General features: G+C 45.0%; 1 protein-coding gene across 1 annotated transcript in view; it reads right to left on the bottom strand.

Moving 5' to 3' along the window:
* LOC147725804 (histone-lysine N-methyltransferase NSD2-like) overlaps positions 1-20,575 on the bottom strand; it is a 262,511-nt gene that overhangs the window by 143,279 nt on the left and 98,657 nt on the right. The window contains exon 4 of the mRNA XM_086959981.1: positions 2,196-2,291. Coding sequence (XP_086816107.1) covers positions 2,196-2,291 — 96 coding nt within the window. The remainder of the gene's footprint in view (positions 1-2,195; positions 2,292-20,575) is intronic.

Raw genomic sequence — 20,575 nt, 5'->3', positions numbered from 1 at the left:
GGCTGTTCCGGGGCAATTTTCCGTTTATGGAGGGAAAGTCTGCCCGTTTCGGCATCGATAAAGTGTTCTTGTTGTTCTTCTAACGAAGATTGTCGATGCTTTAAAGTTGGGACCACCGTCGTCGACTTCGGCACCGAGGGCACCTTCTCGGGCACGCTGGCGCCCATCCTAGGGTGAAAGCCTTCGGCGCCACTTTCGGCGGCAACGTGAAGTGAATGGGCGTCGACGCTTTTTGAGGTTTCTCGACCGGCTTCGAAGGTGGAGGATCTTTCGGGCCGACGGTCGAGGCCTTCTCTTTGATGCGCTTTAGGAAGTCCGCTACCTGCTTGGAGAAAGCGGCGGACGACCGCGCCGAGTCGACGGGATCCTTCGAGGCACCACTAGACGTGGACTCGTGGGTTGCGCCGCTCTTGGCCTTGTCATGTTGACGCGGAGTCTCGAGAACCTTCGGATCACCGAGTCCTTTGCTGGTGTCGACCGTCATCGGCGCCGATTTACTCGGCTCGACCACCTTGACCTTTGTCTTCGGCATGGCAGACTTCGTCTCGACGCCCTTGACCTGTGTCTTCGGATCGACAACACCCTTCTGCTTCGTCGGTGCCGACGGCTCCGAGGCCTTCGATCCGACCAAAGTAATGCGCACTTTCGGTTTCGAGGGGGGCACCAGTGCTTTCGCTTGCGTCGAGACCGTGGGTTTTACTTTCGGTTTCGATTTTGCAGGGTGCGGCTCAATAGTAATGTCCGTAGCCGAGCCCGAAGGCGGGCCGTAGAACCCATACTAAGATCTTGGGTAAGGCCTAGTGGCGATCCCCCGACCTGAGCCTTTCGAAGCGTTACGGCCCCAATGTCAGTTTGAGTTCGCTCGAGCTATCTTCCATGGCCCCAAAGGCCCCGTCGTCGTCTCCTACCTCGTCGACGACTTCTTCCGCTTCGAACATTTCAGCGTCCGCGTCGTAGTTATAGTCGACCTCCGACGCGGGATTCAACAGGTTTTCACCAACTTCCCGGTCAGCTCCCTCATCATCCCCGGCATCGAAGATGTCCACAGGCGCCGGTGCAGTTTGCTGGGCCTCCTGGCGTGCAGCGCGTCGATGCTTAAGCGTCTTCTTGGATCTGAAACGGGAACAAGCCATGCCACTGGCTTCATCATGATCCGGCGACAGACACTTGTTGCACACCGGGTGGACGTCGATGTGGGGATACTTGGAGTTGCACACGGGACATCTCTTGAACGGGCTCCGTTCCATGATGATCAGTCGATTGGGGCTGTAGCGTCAACTGGGCCTTCCGTGTCGAAAGCACGCGGTTCTCTGGAATCCGGCTCGGAACCGAGCTGGAAGAATCAGGCACCGAACGCAAGACTATACCGACGAAGAAAACTAAAGGCCTTTTGGCCTTAAGAAAGTTTTTATCGATTCCGACTAGAGTGATCCAATAAACATCCGAACCCAATGGCGGAAAAAAACAATCTGAGGATGGAGTCGATGCCCATGCGTACTGTAGTCCAGGGGAGGAGCCACCTATCTCGTGATACTTCGAAGACTCTTCCAGGACAACAATATGCGATCATCCGGACCCAACACTATGTGGCGATCTATGCACAGATATGAATTCAGCAGCCCACATGCCTCGAACCTAGAAGATTTTCAGCAAAGGCATTCCGGATCACACGATAGTAGTCAAAACAAGGCTAAGCCCGATTATATGTCCCCCAATTGGACGAAACATGACATTTTCTCCTTTCTTATAATCTCACATGGTTCTTCACATGGATTACAATGACAGCCATTTCCGCAGTGCTCCCACATATAGGAAGCAGATACCAGTAGCGAAAGCTGTCAATACAAACACCTGAACAGCTCGTGAACTATTAACACAAACATTTGCTGTGTGATCCGTATGTCATTTAAACGACACCCAAGTTGAGACAATGGAAAGCGTATTCATAAAAGAATAAATGTCCCATGGCCTCCAGAACAGATGCTGCCTTTCAAATCGCTTTGAACGGCCGTAGAAGCATTAAGATGGTCAACGCTTTATAAAGGGAGGGGGTGCAGTGTTTTTATTAATGCAGAGATGTGTGCCCCTTCTACTTCCCCTGCCTCTGGGGGTAGGAATCCCGTGAGGACAGGTGGACACTGAAGCTCCCGATGTGAAATATCAGAATAAAGATCCGGAAGGAGGCATGTACTCACCGAGTCGATGTAACCTCACGGTCCACACACCCTTCAGCGTACCAGGAGACTTTTCAACGCTCTTCTTCCACTTCGGAGACCAAACGGAGTCCGCTGCTGCGTAAACAAAGAAACAGATACTCCATTGACGTGATTACAGCAGAACCTTGTGCCCTGCATGCAATGAATCCCCCATCCACCCGAGCCAGAAAACCTCTCCAAAGTGACCGCCTTGAAATCAACACAAAGTAACTTTGTCAGAAGGGATGCAATTGGTTGACTGGATCTACAATGTACTTTTAGTGTCATTGGTTATTTGTTTGCTTTCTGTGCAATAAAAAGAGCTTTAAATGAATAGAAAGAATGACGTGTCTTCGAGGACAAACTTCAGGGCTTTGGGAATATTTACACAATTTCTTTGCATTCTATAAAAAAAGGGGGAAGTGACTAATATACAGTACGTTTTGTTTTTATGAACGGCTACGATATTTCTAGGGCGCAAGTTGGTAGTGGTGTAACCCGCAAGGAGTGTCTTTTGGTAGAGTCAATGTTCAGCGCGTTACATGAGCACCTGAAGAATGTTACAGTTCAATGTCTTTAAGACACGGCGAGTTTAAGTGATTTGCCCAGCGTCGCAGGATGTTGATCCAATGCCAGGGCCAGAAGTTGGTTTCCCAGTGGCTCCTTAGTAGAGAGCTCTAAGCGCACGGTCACATCCCAAATCTACTGCCTGTAGAGACAGACATGATCAAAGAAAAAGGAATAAACTCCCTGTGTCTGTCTCTTGAGGTGATCGCTGAGGAGTAACGGTCCCATGATCGAGCCTGTGCAGCACTATATGTTCTTGTAGAAGAGCAGAAACACGCCTGATATGAGATTACTCTACTACTGAGTCATGGAACCTTTGCAATTGAATGAGCTTGTGGCAGGGGTCAAACAGGAGCAGGGGTCGAGTAGGGGACAAACAGGAGCAGAGGCCGATCAGGGGTCAAGCAGGAGCAGGGGTCACATCCACCTCCTACAAAGGGGGAACTAGAGTGTGTACACTGTGGAGACGGCCTCTGCTGAGCGGTGTGGGCAGCTCGTAAATCTCAAGGCACTCGTCTCTCTCTCACACCAAACAGCCGACGCGTTTCGTCCCAATGGGACTTCTTCAGGGCTTGTAAATTTGAAAGAAAATGCTTCCAAATGAATCCTCATAGGAGAAGCTCTGTACGCCTCCTTTTACAATAATAGTGACACTTGTATGATGAGGATCTGGGCCGACTGATCTGATGCAACTTAGCAAAAGTGCTGAAGCAACACTGTGGATGGTGCGAGTATCTCGAGAATTTATGTCAGCTCTGCCATGATTTAAGAGAGGAATTCTTAAGTGATCAAGGTATCTGTTTCAATTTATAGTATCCTCTACAGTTCCAAAACTGTAAGCCACCAAACCTCGAAAATGGAAGCTGGTAGTCAAAGGGTCGTTCGTAATAAAACGTCCTGTCCGCAGAGCCCTCGTACTCCGTGTTCCGATGCGCCCAGAAAAGACAAGAAAACATCATCCTTTTGCTAATAATTTTCTTGATAATATTGTTATTTGCAGAACTTTGTGGTGCACCTTTGCAGTTGTTCATTCCATTTGAGTTCCCTAGGGAATAGGCATAGTAACGGTGAGTGCCAGTCATTGTGCACACATTCCCCAACTGAAAATAGATGGGCAAGACATATTCATATGGGGAGAAAGGAGATCAGGTGCTGTTAGTAGGAAGGGTTCACCGTTAGGCTGTAGTTTAGCACTCTTCTCTCTCTGGTAAAAGGTATGCAACAGTGTCTTATGTGTACCAGTAGTCGTAGCTGCGGGGCACCGGCGCTCATTTTGGCAACACAGACTAGCCTTACAGCAAGAGAGAGACGGGCAGAAACTGGAAGATTATGAGGAGGAAGAGAAAGCTAAGAATGCTTGAGAGTGAAGTCGATAGACAAAGTGTAGGTCACTACCTGTTGTATAGCAGAGCGCGGTGTCCTTGTAGCGAGCGCCGCACTCACTGTTAAAGGTTTAAACATTTTATTTTAAAGAAACAGAGCGCGGTGTCCCTAAAGTAGGCGCCGCGCTCAGCATGCAAGTTAGAGCTGTATAGCGCTCGATAACAAAACCGGCTGCCACTGTCCCCATCAGTGTCATTAAACAAAAATAGAGCTCACCTACTTATAATGCAGACCGTGTAACAAACCAAGTAAAAGGTCCAGTCGTTATGGGTAACAAATGCAGACAAGGCAGCACCAAGGAGGGACTAACAAACCTATTTACGACTCAGAAGCCAGTATTTTCGAAGGACAATGGCACAAGCCAATAACAAATATGGGCTGAGTGGCCGGGGCTTCCAGTGCATACTTTAATACAGCATGCCTCGCAGAGCGAGCAGTGCATGCACGCCGCCGCTAGGCTCGACCTCAAAATAGTACTATTCTGATTATACAATTGAATGCAGTTGAATGTGTACACAGGTAGGTCAAATGTTCAGAAACCAATGAAATAACATTTCAGTTACTGTGTTTCTACTCAGTGTGATATATCTAGATATCACACCAAGACATTTCCTGTATAAAAGGAGAGTACAACAGTTTTTATCAAAACAGTTTTTTGGGTTTCCATACTAAGCACTCTCAACATATAGAACTTTTTCAAAGGAAAACAGTCAATAAAATCCTATTGAGAAAAAAATGGAGTTATCGTTTTGCAGGTAAGTAAATGGTATGGCGGGTTGAGTTTCAGGGATTAGAACCAGGGTTCCCCCAGGGTCAGGGATGCACTCTTGTAACACTGTCAGCGGCACTAGGGCAGCCGACTGCAGAGTGCAGAGGCCCAATGTTATTCAATGGGGATAGGGGGTCACCAGTTGGTGGCTGCTCATTGGCACGCCACTTGGATGTGGGAGCAAAGCTCCTGGTGTTAGGTTCAGGGCAAAGGGGGATCAGAGAGAGCACACAAAGTGCACCCACACCAGCACTGGGACGGCAGAGTGCAGGGTGCTGGATCGACGTCGGGAGCCCTGTTGGTTTCCATGGAGAATCTCCGGCCAGAAAAAACACTGCAGGCTCGGGTTCGAAGATCTTCTGGAGGCAACCACTGGTTGGAGAGGCAAGTTGGGATGTCGTGGGATGCCGGGACACCGTTGGTTGGGCCACCTAAGGCCATGGGGCATCGGGTGCTGGGGTGTCTTTTGGCGTTGGGTTTTCCTTACCGTCTCCGGTCGAGGTTCAGGGGAACTTCAAGATAGGGGCTGCAGGTGTCTTCGGGAGTCCTGAGGTAGGTGAGGGATCACCAGATCCCAGGCCAGGATCGTGTTGGGAGACCTCCTTGTGGTGTTGGGCCACTCAAACTCATGCTGTGGGCGTTCGGTGCAGACTTGAGGATTTGGCTGGAGTCAGAGTCTGTTGGTGAGCAAATCCGGTGCTCACGGGAGACAAAGTCTGGTTGAGGAAGGCAGAGCAGGTCCTCTGGGTTCTGGGGAGCTGCCGGCTGCAGGACGCGCCAGAATTTTGCTGGAGCAGGTTGAGGCTGGGACAGACCCATATGCCTGGGGGCAAGTCAGTTGGTGTCCTCCTCTTCTTCCTTCAACACCGCTCTTCTGTCCTTGTTCCTTCTTGACTGAGGAGGCAAGGTTCAGGGTTGCCCCTAAATACTAAATGTATGGGTGTTTCAGGTAGGTAAAGGTTGGAACCAATGGACCCCTATTATGCCACCCTCCAGTGAGAGGCGGGCATAAGCCTCACTCCGATTGGCTGGGTCCCTCGTCTTCAAGATGGCAAGGACAGAGTTGTGCTTTGCCTCGCCCACCCTCCCACCTGAGGGGTGGGGTTGGCAAAGGTGGGTACAACTTTCCTCCTATCTTGGTTTTCTCGCCGATTCTCCCACCCAAAGTGGGGTCAGAACAGGTGGGGGGCAGTTGCTATGAGCAGCAAATTGCTGCAGCAGCTCATAAAGGCGGCAAGCCTTTGAAGCTTCCCTTTTGTGGACACTGCCCATCCTGGGGGAGGATGCTTGGCACCTCTGCCCAGGATGTGCATTGTTTCAGGCCCCAGAGAGCAGCAGGCTAACAGGGGTCCAGAAACATGTCTGGTGGAGACAGCTGGGGAGCGGCCAGGACACTAGAGTTAGGTAAAATTTCAGGGGCATCTCTAAGATGCCCTCATCAAATCCCACACTTGCATCAGCGTGGATTTGCTACCAAACTTCCCAAAATTGAGTAAAACCATTATGGTGCTGTGGATTTGTTAATGACAAACTCCCAGCACCATATACTCCTAATGGCAGCACTGCACTTAAAGCGTCTAATAATGGACTTAGACACTGTAGGGCCACAGTTCTCATGCACCGGTGCCCGCACCAGTGGCTTAGTGCACCCAGCTAGAGGGGTGACTGATCTATGCCCGGGTTGTAGGCATGGTACACAGGGAGTTGTGCCATGTCGACTCTTCACTTTTCTCTGCACCAAAACACGCAGCCTGCAAAGGCAATGGGTGTGTAAAGGTACAGGGCTTCTAAGGGTGGCACAATAAGTGGGCATCTCTAAGATGCCCTCTGTGTGCATTTTTCATTAAATCCCACACTGGCATCAGTGAGGGTTTAATGAGCTGAGAAGTTTGATACCAAACGACCCAAAATTCAGTAAAGCTATTATGGTGCTGTGGAGTTCATAATGACAAACTCCCAGGACCATATACTCTTAATATCAGCACTGCACTTACCATGTGTGAGAGTTGGCTTAAACACTGTAGGGGTACAGGGCTCATGCACCTGTACCCTCATCACTGGCATAGAGCACCCAGCTAGAGGGGTGACTGATCTATGCCAGGGCAGTGGGTTGTAGGCATGGCACACAGATGTGTACCATGTCGACTCTTCACTTTGTTCTGCACAAAGACACGCAGCCTGCAAAGGCAGTGTGTGAGTGTCAGGGTACAGGGCCCCTGAGGGTGGCACAATAAGTGCTGCAGCCTTTAGGGGCCTTACCTGGCCAAGGTGCCCTGGGTACCTGTGGTACCATTTACAAGGGATTGACCTGTGGCCAGAGATGCCAACTGGGTTGTGTTTGCAATGCAGTTTAGGGAAAGAACATAGGCCATGGGCACCTGATTAGCAGAAGCCCAGGGCACGCTCAGTCACAGGACATCAGCGGTTCAGCAAAAAGTGGGGGCAACCATGAAAGAAAGAGGGCACTTTCTTGCACATCATCAGTAAATACATTCTCCTTCTTTGAGCACTGTTGCAAATTATTTTCAGGAGTGTTATTGCTATTTAATAATTTGCTCCCATTTGTGTACAGGGTACGCTGCAGGTTTGAACGTCAGCCCTGAGCTGCCGTGGTATTTATTCACTACAATGGCAGCAACAGCTGTACTGGCATCAAAGGTTGAGCACTTCGCCCATTCTTAGCTCCACAACCGCTGCTTATTTGCTGCCCAGTGGGACTGGAATGTAAAATACATGAGACTTTTGAAGCTTTTTCTGATCCTTTTACTTGGACAACGGGTACCGAGTGCAGCGCGATGAGAGCCAAATGGAACACTAGGTCCACATCTCTTCCCCTTGGTGATCCCAGATTGACACCCCCACGTTGATGTAGGGGTGTCATCGCTAATCCAGCGTCTGCGCTCCGTTTCTATCCTTCGGTCAAACTCGTATCAAACATGGGTTGTGCTTCTTGCTAAAGCTCTACCCAAGCATTTCAAATTCAAAAATATTAGGTGGGAGTTGTCCCAAAGTACCAAGTAATATTCAACATGCTTTGTGCTTCAGAGCTAGGATATGAGGCAGCTTCCCCCAAACAGCTGAAAAGCTGTCTACTATACTAACATCATATTCAGAAAATATCAAAAGTATTGCGCGCAGGTAAATGAAGCATTAACAGAGGTAACTAAATCAATGTGCTTAAACTGCATTTTTTGCTTCCGATTTTCAAAACATTCTTTTAGTGGAAGAATGGATAAATATCTTGTAAAAATATTTTTTATGACCAGTTAGGTTGACACAACTGGCCCAGAGTGTTGGGAGTGTACGATTTGCCTGAGATTGTGATGTAAAATAGAATCTGGTGTTTCACATCGCACCGGGTTTACTGGCGTATTGTGTATTAAAATAGAACATTTGTCATTCACTGTGCTAAAATTCCTTGAGCGCCTCAAAATCATGTAATGCTGAGAATAATGTTACTGGCCCTGCATGCTTTAAAATGCATTATTTGCCACAGGTAGTCTCAAAGAATTCAATGTTTTTCACACTAAATCGGAAATGCGATGGGAGCCCCCACAAGTAATCTTGATTTGGCTCTTATGATCTCTCTATCTCAAGTTCAAGAATTTGTATAGCGCACTACTCACCCAGAGGGTCTCAAGGCGCTTGGGGAGGAGGTTACTTATTTATCGAATAGCCAGGTTTTAAGTTCTTTTCTGAAGGAGATGTGGTTCTGGGAGATGTGGTTCTGTGTAAGGCGGAGGTGAGTGGGGAGTGAGTTCCAGGTCTTGGCCGCCAAGTAGGAGAAGGATCTGCCCCCCATGGTGGATCTTTGGATACGCGGGACTGCGGTGAGGCCTTGATTGGAGGATCTTAGTTGGCGGGTGGGTGTGTAAAAGGATAGTCGAGTGTTGAGGCATTCGGGTCCTAGTTTGTAGAGGGTCTTGTGTGCGTGGGTGAGGAGACGGAATGTTATTCTCTTGTTGACGGGAAGCCAGTGGAGGTCTTTCAGGTGGCCGGTAATGTGATCTTGGCGAGGGATGTCCAAAATGAGTCTCGCGATGCGTTTTGGATGCATTGGGGTTTTTTCTGTAATTTGGCTGTGATTCCGGCGTAGAGGGTGTTTCCGTAGTCTAGTCGACTCGTAACCAGTGCGTGGGTGACAGTCTTTCTAGTCTCGGTGGGGATCCAATGGAAGATTTTTTTGAGCATACGAAGTACGTTGAAGCAGGAGGATGAGACGGCGTTGACTTGTCTGGTCATCGAGAGGGAGGAGTCTAGGATGAAGCCAAGGTTACGAGCGTGGTCTGTGGGTATGGGTGCGGAGCCTAGATCCGAAGATCCACTATGTGTTAGCCCCCCCCTTGAAGTTTGAGTCTAGTTGGGTCCCTGATCCAACCCCCCAGCATGACCAGGAGCCACAGGTTTCTTTGAAGATGCTTCGACACGGATTCCAATGTCCAAAAGCTCCAGGCGATGCTGAGCTGGACAGACGGAGGGTTTGTAATGTGCCCAAGAATGGAGGTTTCTTCTTGCTTTCGAAAACTGCACAGGCCCCAAGTCGCTGCATGTGTCCAGTCGAAAGACACTTTGGTCTCCAGTTGGTGATGTTTACGACTACTCGAAGCAGTTTTTACTCTTTGCAGTTGAAGGAGGACCATGGAACAGTAGGGAGAAATCTTCTGGTTCCTCCGGAGGAAAAAAAGCAAGGAGGCAGGTGCTAATGCCAGCTCTCTGAATGTTCACCAGGAGACATAGCGCCAAGATGCCAGCTCTCCGTGAAAGTTCGCCCCGAGACATAGCGCCAAGATGCAGCTGTCTGTGAATGTTCACCCAGAGTAACAACGGCAAGATGCCAGCTCTGTGTGAATGTTCACCTCGAGACAGCGCCAAGATGCCAGCTCTCTGTGAAAGTTCACCTGGAGACATAGCGCCAAGATGCCAGCTCTCTGTGAATGTTCACCCGGAGATATAGCGCCAAGATGCAGCTGTCTGTGAATGTTCACCCAGAGTAACAATGGCAAGATGCCAACTCTGTGAATGTTCACCTCGAGACAGCGCCAAGATGCCAGCTCTGTGAAGGTTCACCTGGAGACATAGCGCCAAGATGCCAGCTCTCTGTGAATGTTCACCCGGAGATATAGCGCCAAGATGCAGCTGTCTGTGAATGTTCACCCAGAGTAACAATGGCAAGATGCCAACTCTGTGAATGTTCACCTCAAGACAGTGCCAAGATGCCAGCTCTGTGAAGGTTCACCCTGAGACATAGCTCCAAGATGACAGCTCTCCGTGAATGTTCTCCCAGAGGAACAGCGCCCAATATACCCGGTTCCTCAGTTGCAGAAGGTGCTAAAACTAATTTGTTGGACTAGTCCCTCTTTTTGGGAGTGTATAGGTCACAATTTCGGGTTCTTGGCACAATACATATGTTCTCCAGATTGAAAAGGGTTGAATAATGCTTCGACATTAAAGCAGCATCAGAGACATCAATGCAAGACAGCACCCTCGTCACCCCAGACATCTTGGAAGGACATGGCTTTGCACAAGGAAGTCAACTACCCTCTCAGTTAGAGACGAACGTTTGACCTCTTCGATCAGAACTGTTGGTCCTCGAGTTGACTCTGCCTGTAACGCTTCCATCAGCCCCAAACTCAGGACTCAGCGACATGATAACAAACAAGTGTGCACACAGGTCATCTCAGCGGGCCTGGAGACGCAGGTCATCTCAATCTCAGTTCAGCGGGCCAGGAGACACAGGTCATCTCAGTTCAGCGGGCCAGGAGACACAGGTCATCTCAGTTCAGCGGGCCAGGAGACGCAGGTCATCTCAGTTCAGCGGGCAAGGAGAATCAGGTCATCTCAGTTCAGCGGGCCAGGAGACGCAGGTCATCTCAGTTCAGCGGGCCAGGAGACGCAGGCCATCTCAGTTCAGAGACGCAGGTCATCTCAGCTCAGCGGGCTGGGAGACGCAGGTCATCTCAGCTCAGCAGACAAGGAGACGCAGGTCATCTCAGCGGGCCTGGAGACACAGGTCATCTCAATCTCAGTTCAGCGGGCCAGGAGATGCAGGTCATCTCAGTTCAGAGACGCAGGTCATCTCAGCTCAGCGGGCTGGGAGACGCAGGTCATCTCATGTTATGTTTGCGCATCAACGCAACAAAAACCTTAAAGATCTGGTAGTTAGATCACGGTTCAGTGGAACCAATAGTGAGATCCCCTATGTACAAAAATCATTTAATGGCGAGAATGCCATAAAAGGTACCTCTAGATGTGGTACATGCCAATCCTGTGACGGAATTATATTGGGTGAAACCTTCATGTTCAACCAAGTTAATATACAGGCAAAAGAGCTGTGGACATGTAATACGAGCAACATAGTTTATCTTATACTATGTCCCTGTAATTTGGGATATTTTGGCGAACCCTCAAGAACAATGAAGGTCAGTTTAACAGAACATAGGTCTGCAATCAAAACATGCAAGCTAACAGCACCACTTGCAGCTCATTTCTCTGAGTTTCGTCACTCCCCATCACAGATTAGATGGCGAATTCTAGAAAAGATCCATATACCAAATAACAATGGGGGAGATAAATGAAGGAAAAAAAGAGAAGTTTACTGGATCTTTTCTTAGAAAACGTTCACCCATGGTTTAAATAATGATCTACCGTGGGAGAATGCAATACTGTGATAAATTTAGCAGGCAACCACATTATTACCATTTCTGAAACATGATTTCCTATGCATAGGTCACACAGATGTATTTCTACTTTTGGAATAACAAATACAACTAAGGTAATAACTTCAAAAACGAGTAATTGAGACCTTCTCCCTATGATTTCCCATTCGGAAATACTGGAAAACGTTCCCTGTAGATTGCGTGGTCATGAGTGATATAAACGAAGAAGAATGTACCTTTAAGATGTATGTAACCTAGGCCAACCAATTAACTGCCTGGCTATATAAACCAATCAGAAAGTATGTGACAAATCCTTTGCCGTAATACTAGATGACGCCGGGAACACATCCGGTCCGTGTGACTCTCTGCCGAATACAGGTAAAATTATATCAAACGCGAGAGTGTTATGCGTTGTTGCATTAACTCGACAATGCAGCCCGTATTTGCAGGACTTTAACAATCTCTTATAATGGACCCGTAACTAATGTAATGCCTGATGTGCCCCCCCCTTTTTTTCATCAGATAAATGAATGCCCAAACTTTGGAGCACACCCGTAATAACGCCACATCGCACCGCCGATATTTTCTACTAGGGTGCAAGATTCGAGCAGGGTAAGCTGTGCAATGCCTTTGTACGATATTGGTTTCACAGCAACGTAATGCGGCTCTGTTATTAATGGACCGTTATTTATTTGCAGAGAACCATCGCTTTCGTAATTAGAGCTACGTGTTTTGCTCGACCACATTGCCAAGCGGTAAATTTCTGTCAGCGACCCAATTTTAACATCGCATCAGTGTAGAAACTTTGGAGGCAGAAGCGAGACCTATACTATCCATCTGGATGTGTTTGTTGAAATAGGTAAGGAGTTCATATATCACTGGATAGGTTTAGTATCTTAGGAATGTTATTATTAATAGACGTAAATACTAATTTAAGGATATCCTCATGTTTCAGAACATTGCCATAGACACATCTAAAATCGACATGGCACCCTGACAGTTTTCTAGTCGGCTTTTTTAATAGGTAAGCATTACTACTGAAACATATATTACTACAAGAGATGTTATGTTATATGTTTTTTATATAGCGCACGGCTACTCAAAAAGTGTCCCGGCGCTTTTATTGAGAACCTGTAGCAAAGTGAACACAACACAGTAATATAAAAACAGATCAAAGAAACAGAAAAAACAAGATGTCAACTAGGATCTGGCAGAATAGGTCTAAAATAGTGCTTTTTCAGTAACTGTACTTATTATGAGAAGTAAAACAATGACGTTTTAAAATGGGTAAAACCGGTTTAGTTGAAGTATAAGTGTATTAGTATAACAGAATAAATTTAGCTACATTGTCTCATTACAGATGATCATTCATCTCGAAGTATTTAAACAGTGATTACACGCTGAACCTAAAGTGAAGGGGTATCCCAAAGAATTAGAATACTCCCCCTTTAAAAGATTTATAACAAACAGGTAAGGGTGAGCCACAGTAAAGAGTCAGAAAATGTTCTCTCCTCTTGATGCAACATTTCTGGCAGACTAGATTAAATCCTCTTTATCCCTTTCCTTATTTTTTCCATTGTTTCTTTTTCTTATCTTTCTACTGATCGTCATGAAACCTATAGGAATGTATTTATGGTATTATTACAAGGTGAACAGTACTACCAGAGAAATTGTCAAACTGTAAAAGCGGACCATATTGAATGGTATCACTATGTATACATATCCATGCTTATGTTAGGAATATGTCTAGCATATATGTACATATGTATTAAATGGTATTACTATATATATATATATATATATATGCTCATGTTAGGAATATGTCCAGCATGTATCTATGCTCATGTTAAGAATATGTCCACCATGTATGTATGCATTGAAACAGAATTGGGTTTTATTTCTTCTGGTGTGAAAATGTTGAAAAGCTATAATATATTTCAAGGCGGAATCATCATTGTACGTTTAGAACCACTACCTAGCACACAGTAGCATGTTTAGAGTATAAACTGTTTTGGCACTAAAATACTTCACTATAAAGAATTTTTAAATATATTTTCTTACAGCACTACGATGGTACAGTCCTGAGGAAGACACGGCTAGGTGTCGAAACGCGTAGACAGGAAACCATCCAATAGTTCTTATATCTAAAAAGCGTTTTGTATATGAAAGAATGCATATGATATAATGCCAAAATGTTTTACTAATTGTCAATAATCATGTATTGATTTTATCCCCCAAAAAATTTATGATGAATTAAATTGTATTCTATGTGTAAAAACAGTAGTTGATTATTATTTGTATGGTGTTCACCACCTTTCATGTGCTAGTAGGTTTTGAGAAGTTGCCTGGGTGTTTTATTCACATATACCATCAATGTCAATACATATGTATATACAGAATGGAAATAATTAAACAATGAAAAAGTAAGAAGGATATCCAATGCTTAGCAAAAAAAATTCATACCATTCATATCATTGTACAAAAAAGAAAAAGAAAAAAAAAGAAAACAAAATCTATTGTATAAATGATTTTAAATAAAATTGCCCCAAATTTTCTCAAATTTAAGCAAAGACCTAGTACCCCTACTTCGGGCTATTCCTTCTTCCATATTGTGTATTTCATTTACCAAAGACCACCACTGCATGATATGTGGCGGCTGTGACGATATCCATGCCCGAGCTATCGTAAGTTTAGCACAGGATAGCAAAATAGTAATTAAGGCCTGTTGAGGTAGGGTGGTACTATGTATATCTAAAAGTACTTAAAAGCGGAAAGTAATGGTGGCCTTACTAATTTAAATTTCAGAACTTTATCCAAATTAAACCAAAAGTCGTTCAGTATCGGGCAGGAAAATAGCATGTGTTCTATATTAGTACCCACAGTATCACACTTAGGGCATTTGGTACGGTCAGTATATAATGTATTTGAAGACCATTTGAGGATCACTTCCGGGGTATGATATAACAAGCAGGAAGTTTTAAATTGTTGCAATCGTAAACTAGCTGATTGGACCAGGTTATTCATTTTTGAGAGAGAATGAGAGATCTGATCTGGATAGATCGTCATTCCTAATTTAGAACTCCATTTCTCAGCTAATTTAGAGCAGTTCATTTTTACATAAGAAATTAAGCAGCTATAGCCGGTACTGATTATTGATTTAGTTTTAGATGAATAGAGGCACTCCCAAATATCAGATTCTGAGACCATTCGAATTTTCATCCGACGTATCAGAAAGTCGTGAACATGGATGTATTTAAACCTCATAGGCTCCGTAAGATTGTACAAAAGTTTTAATGTCTCAAAGTCTAAAAGACCATTAGTACCATACAAGTCCCCCAATGGTACAATACCATGGGTTGCCCAAGCATTAGCCCGACTATCATCAAATATCCCCGGAAGTCCTGGGTTATCCCATAGCCGTAATTTTGAATGAAAAAAAGAGGTCTTACAAAAAAACAAAATACTGAACCATATCTTAGCGATATCTCGCGCTGTCTTAAATTTGCCTCTTTTGTAGAAATTTGAGTCATTCAATCTAAGCAAAAACATTCTTGCATCCAAATTCAACAAAATGGTATGAAAAAAAAAATGTTTTAGATCAGGGTTAAGCAGAGAGCGAAGACGTCCGATAAAAGTGGCCCAAAAGTAGAGTTTAAAGTCTGGAAAGTTAAGACCTCCCATATCAATAGATCCTTTTAATGATGCTAAACTTTTTCGTGCTTTCCGATAGCCCCAAATAAAGCTGCTAAAGATTCCATTAAGTTTAAAAAAAAAACATTATTAAGTGCTAAAGGAATAGAACGAAAAAAATAAAGAAATTTCGGAAGGATTTTCATCTTAATAAGATTTATTCTGCTTATAATATTTAGTGGTAGTTTATGCCATTTTTTCAAAAGCAGTTTGGTTGATTTGACCAACACGTCATAGTTAATGGGAATTATGTCACTGATCTTAGATGATATTTTCACCCCTAAATAGTTAGCTGCCCTACAGATCCCAGTAATTCCCACTGGAGGTTTATAGTTAACCACTATCTGAGTTTTATTCGCGTTTAACTTGTAACCAGAAACATTGCCAAATTTTTCTGCTTCAACCATAATGCCCTCTAGTGCGGTTGTGACATTTGAAGTGTATATTGCAATATCATCCGCACATGCGGTAATTTTCAAACAGTGAGGTCCAGAGCAGAATGGGATTATCCTGGGCTGAGCCTGGAGTGCAGAAAGAAATGGCTCCATAGATATGGAGAAGAGCAGGGGTGACAACAGGCAACCTTGTCGAGTTCCCCGTGCTATGGGAAAAGCAGATGATAACAAACCTGAATAACTAATTTTAGCCATGGGTTGATCATATAGGGCCCGAATCCAGCAAATCATTTTGCCCCTAAAACCAATGAAAGACAACACAGACCAGAGATAGTCCCACCCCACTCCGTCAAAAGCCTTTTTGGCATCTAATAAAATCATACCGAGTGGGGAGGCTTCAGTCTCTGCAATGTCGAAGGCAGTGATAGCTGTATTAATGTGAGTTGTTGTGTCCCTGCCCAAAACAAAACAGTGCTGTTGTTCGCTAACAATCTCAGGGATAATCAGGGCCAGCCTATTTGCCAAAACCTTGGCAAAAACCTTCGCGTCTGAATTGATCAAAGAAATTGGTCTGTACGACCCTTTTTCCTCAGCTGGTTTATCCTTTTTTAAGAAGAAAGTTATTTTTGTTGTATTCCAAGAATCCGGGGCTTTCCCCTTCACCCCAATATATTGTGTTACAAGAAGAAAAAGAGAAATTATTTCCTCAATGCAAATTTTGTATATTTCCACCGGTATTGAATCCTCCCCCGATGCCTTCCCCATAGGCAAAGATAAAATAGCCTGTTTTAATTCTAGCTCAGTAATATCATCCAATAGATGTTCTAAACCAGGCAAGTTAAATTTCCCCTTGATATTACTTTCTAGATATTCTAAGATGTCAGATGTAAGGGGTTGATTCTCCGGGGTATAAAGGGTACTGTAATATTCCCTGAATTGGGTCAGGATCTGCCCAGGTTGATTATAGATAATTTGGTTCGCACCTTTTATATATTTGATGCGAGTCTGAGCTCTCTCATCCGCCACTTTATAAGCAAGTAACATACCGATTTTGTCCCCTCCTTCATAATACTGAATTTTAGTTTTGTGCATTTTGGCGCAGCTTTTTTCAATGAAAGTTGTTTTAAGGTTGGATTTTAAAGATCCAAGTTTCAGCTCTATTTCTATAATATTAGTGGAGCGCAGACGGAGCGCCTCAACCAATAAAGTTTCAGATTCAATATTATCTGCTATTAATTTTTTATTAACCTTCCTGCGTTCAGAATTCTATAGATATACTGCTGCGCTTGACCTCTGATACTAGCCTTGCAAGTCTCCCAAACACATATACGAGAGGCCGTGTGAAGATTTATTTTAATAAATTCACGCAAATGCAGCTTGAGTTGAGAAATGTAGGCTGTGTCAGTCAAAAGGTAACGAGGGAAGGAAAACAATCTTGTGTTAATTTGATCTTCGTCATAGCTATATTTCATTAAAATAGGGTTATGATCCGAGGACACCCGTGGGCATATTTCCATAGAGCTATTCTCAATTATATGATCCGTTGCCCATGCCATGTCAATCTGTGTACAAAGTTTATGAGGGGCTGAGTAAAACGTATAGCCAGGTATGTCAGGATAGAGAGAGCGCCATACATCTTTAACATTGTGTACTCTACTTATATCTATAATAGCAGCCCTGACTTTGTGCATACACTGCGGATTACCCAGTCTTGTTGTGTCCTATTGATAATCCATAATGCAATTAAAATCCCCCATCACAATAAGTTCCCCCTCCCAACCCAATAGTTCCAGATTCAGTTAATCAAAAACAAAGGCCTCGTCTGTATTGGAACCATAAACTCCACAAAGTACATATTTATGATTACCAATACTAACTTGCGCAATCACCCACCGACCTTATTTATCAGTACCAGATTTAATTGTTTCAATTCTGGATCTTTTATCCTTTAATATGGCAACACCCCTAAGAGAGATCGTTTGAGATGAACAAACTATAACCTCATAACCCAGCTGGTTAAGTAACTTTCTATCCTGATACGAAATATGTGTCTCAGATAAAATAATTAGCTGAGGCTTATAAAGGCTTAATTCTTCAGAAATAAGTCTTTTTTTGCTCTTGCTATTTAGGCCGGCTACGTTCCAAGCTAAGCATTTTAATAAATGCATTTTAGTTGATAATTTAAGCCAGTTTCACCACACTGTATATTATCAAACAAAGAGAGTAATAAAAAAACAGCAACATCTTCCTTTCAAATTAGAACCTTTATCACAAAGTGCTGACTTTTTAAACGTTTTCACCCCTCCCCAAACAACCACCCCTCGGAGAACCTGGGCCCACCCCCTCCCCCCTCTCCCTCAACCCAGAACAAGAGGGAGCCCACTCCGTGTCTGCTGCCGTTGGATGGGCAGCTCAGAGCAGAACAGTACCGGGGCTACCTGACCACCTAGTTTTTTATTTTATTTTTTAAAGAAAGGGAAAAAGAAAGTGCTTCGGTTACAGTCCTCCGGGATCTAAAGGAGCTACACAAAACCTAAAGAGAGATAAAAAAAATATATAAAAATTGCTCAGTTTAAGCTCAAAATCTAGCTTATATTAGATAGCATGCTCTGCGCCTCCTTCTCATCCGAGAAATAATGTGTGAGCTCCTTTAATGACTTTGAGGCGGGCAGGCTCCTGCAAAAATGCTTGTCCCCCAGTAGCTTTGAAAGGGTCTATTAATTTTTTTAATCTCCACCGCCTATCAATAGTAGGTTTGCTCAAATCTGAGCGAACAAATAAGGACATATTCTCGAACTTAATAGGAGAGTTGGGACGTGCTTTAACAGCTACTGCCTCTCTCAGCAGAAAATTCCCAAAATAAATAATAAAGGGTCTAGGATATTTGCTATCCCTTTTCTTCTGAAATAGGGGGAGACGATGGGCTCTCTGAACCTGAGAGTCCCAATCCCAGTCAGCTATTATTATTATTATTAGGGCAGTTTATAAAGCGCCTGGTTACGCGTGTCCCAGCGCTATGATAAGTGGAATGAAACAGTCCCAGCCGCCCTCTTGGTCGCCTACCTCCCGTATAGGTGAGTTTTAAGTTTTTTCCTGAAGATGGACTCCGAAGGCTCCAAGCGTAACTCCAAAGGGAGGGTATTCCATTGCTTGGCGGCCAGAAATCTAAAAGACCTGCCTCCCATTCGGGCCTTCTTTATTTTAGGGACTAGATCGGGTAGAGCTTTATTTAATAGTGTCACCACGTATGCCCTTGCATCAGACCCCTCAGCACCCTCCGGAACACCAAAAAGTCTCAGATTAAATCGGCGTTGGCGGTTCTCCAGGTCCTCAACCTTCAGCTGTAGAGCAAGAATCTGTTTCTCATGATCTTTCAGAGAAGACTCAGTGTGGGCTGAGCTCTCTTCAATCCCAACAACTCTTTGCTGAAGGTCTTCAATTTCCTGCGACATCCCGCCTAATTTGGAGTTCATTTCTGTCAATGAGTTCTGGAGTTTGGTATTGTCCCCTCGTAATTGTAGAAAATGCTCTTGGGCCTCAGCGCGATGGCTAGTTAGAGTATGTAAGATGACCTCGAAAGGAGACAGTTCAGAACCCTGTTTCTCAGAACCAACTGGCAAGGTGTCATTAGGGGAGTCCAGGCTCTCAAAAGGCGTGCATGTTGATGTGCCAGGATCATGGCTTGATATTTCAAGACTTGCAGGGGAAGTCTCCAGTACAGGGCTAGGCTCCAGGCATATAGGACTGGGAAGCGGGCCTAGTCTATATCCAGTTCTAATGCGGATACAGGCGCAGGGGGAACTTGAAGCGACGGGTTGGAGCCCCCAAGCTTTTACTGAAGTTCAGCCGAGCCCGACAGTCTGAGTGTCATGTTCTTCACTAGTCCCTTAGCCTGGATACACTTCCTAAGAGGGCTCTTGTCTAAATTCAGGTTTTTCTTCATAGTTGACGCAGTATTGCCTAAAGATAAACTTTCTACTGGTATTCTTTTTTCTTTCTTGTTCCTGTTCTTAGACTTTTTTTTTTGTTTAGCCTTTCCCCTTCGATCCGCCATATATTTGGCTGTTTCTAGAGCGGCTCTTTCCCCTGTTTCGTACTCTTCTCCCTCTTCATATTCAGAGCCCTCAGAAGAACAGTTTCCTTTGCCTTCGTCTTCAACCTCACCACCTTGATCCTTGCCCCCTACTCCGGGGGATAACACAATCGCAGTCACAATTGTCGAGCTGGTAGCACTTTTCCCCATGACAGTTTCTGGGGGGTCCGGCTCCTAGGGTCCTTTATCAGCAACTTCCCCCTTGCCTTTGGCTAAAGGTGTATTCGTCTCTTGAGGAGCAGAGACAGCACCAACTCCTACCACTGCAGTTTCTAATTTAGCCGGTATACCAGATGAATCAAATTTGACACGAGGTGAGATGATAGCAGTCCCCTCATTCTCACTTGCAATTTCTTTTTCCAAATTTAAGGGCAACCCCCTGTCCCCTTCTATAATAGGGCCCGAGTTGGTATTTGCTTCTTTATTGGTTCTAGATAAAACTGCACCATCAACAATCAATACTGTAGGGCGTAATACCTGTTTGTTTGCCCCCGTGGTCCCTGTAGCTTCAGCTGGCAGTTTTGCTGAGGTAGTCAGCGTGAGTGCCGGTGTCTCTATCGTGGTTGTCATAGCTGCGGTTGTAACCCGGGCTGGTGATATTGCTGCTTGATCAATAAGCACAGTTTTAGTAGCCCGTGTAGACCTAGGCAGGTTTTTTGTAGCCATCGCCTCGGTTATCGGTGGGTTCAACAAACTCCTCTCCTCTTCGGTCTCCGCTGTCCGAGGCACACGTCTCCGTCCAAACCGCAGCCCCGACCAGCCGAGCACAGATCCCCGATCTAAGCGAGTCAGGCGCAGGTTGGATTCCTGCGCGAAACGACGTATCA

This window comes from Lissotriton vulgaris, chromosome 3_1 (genome assembly GCF_964263255.1).
Source record: "Lissotriton vulgaris chromosome 3_1, aLisVul1.2, whole genome shotgun sequence".
Classification (NCBI taxonomy): domain Eukaryota; kingdom Metazoa; phylum Chordata; class Amphibia; order Caudata; family Salamandridae; genus Lissotriton; species Lissotriton vulgaris.
The sequence above is the reverse complement of the archived record's forward strand: the minus strand, read 5'-3'. Positions and strand labels throughout refer to the sequence as shown.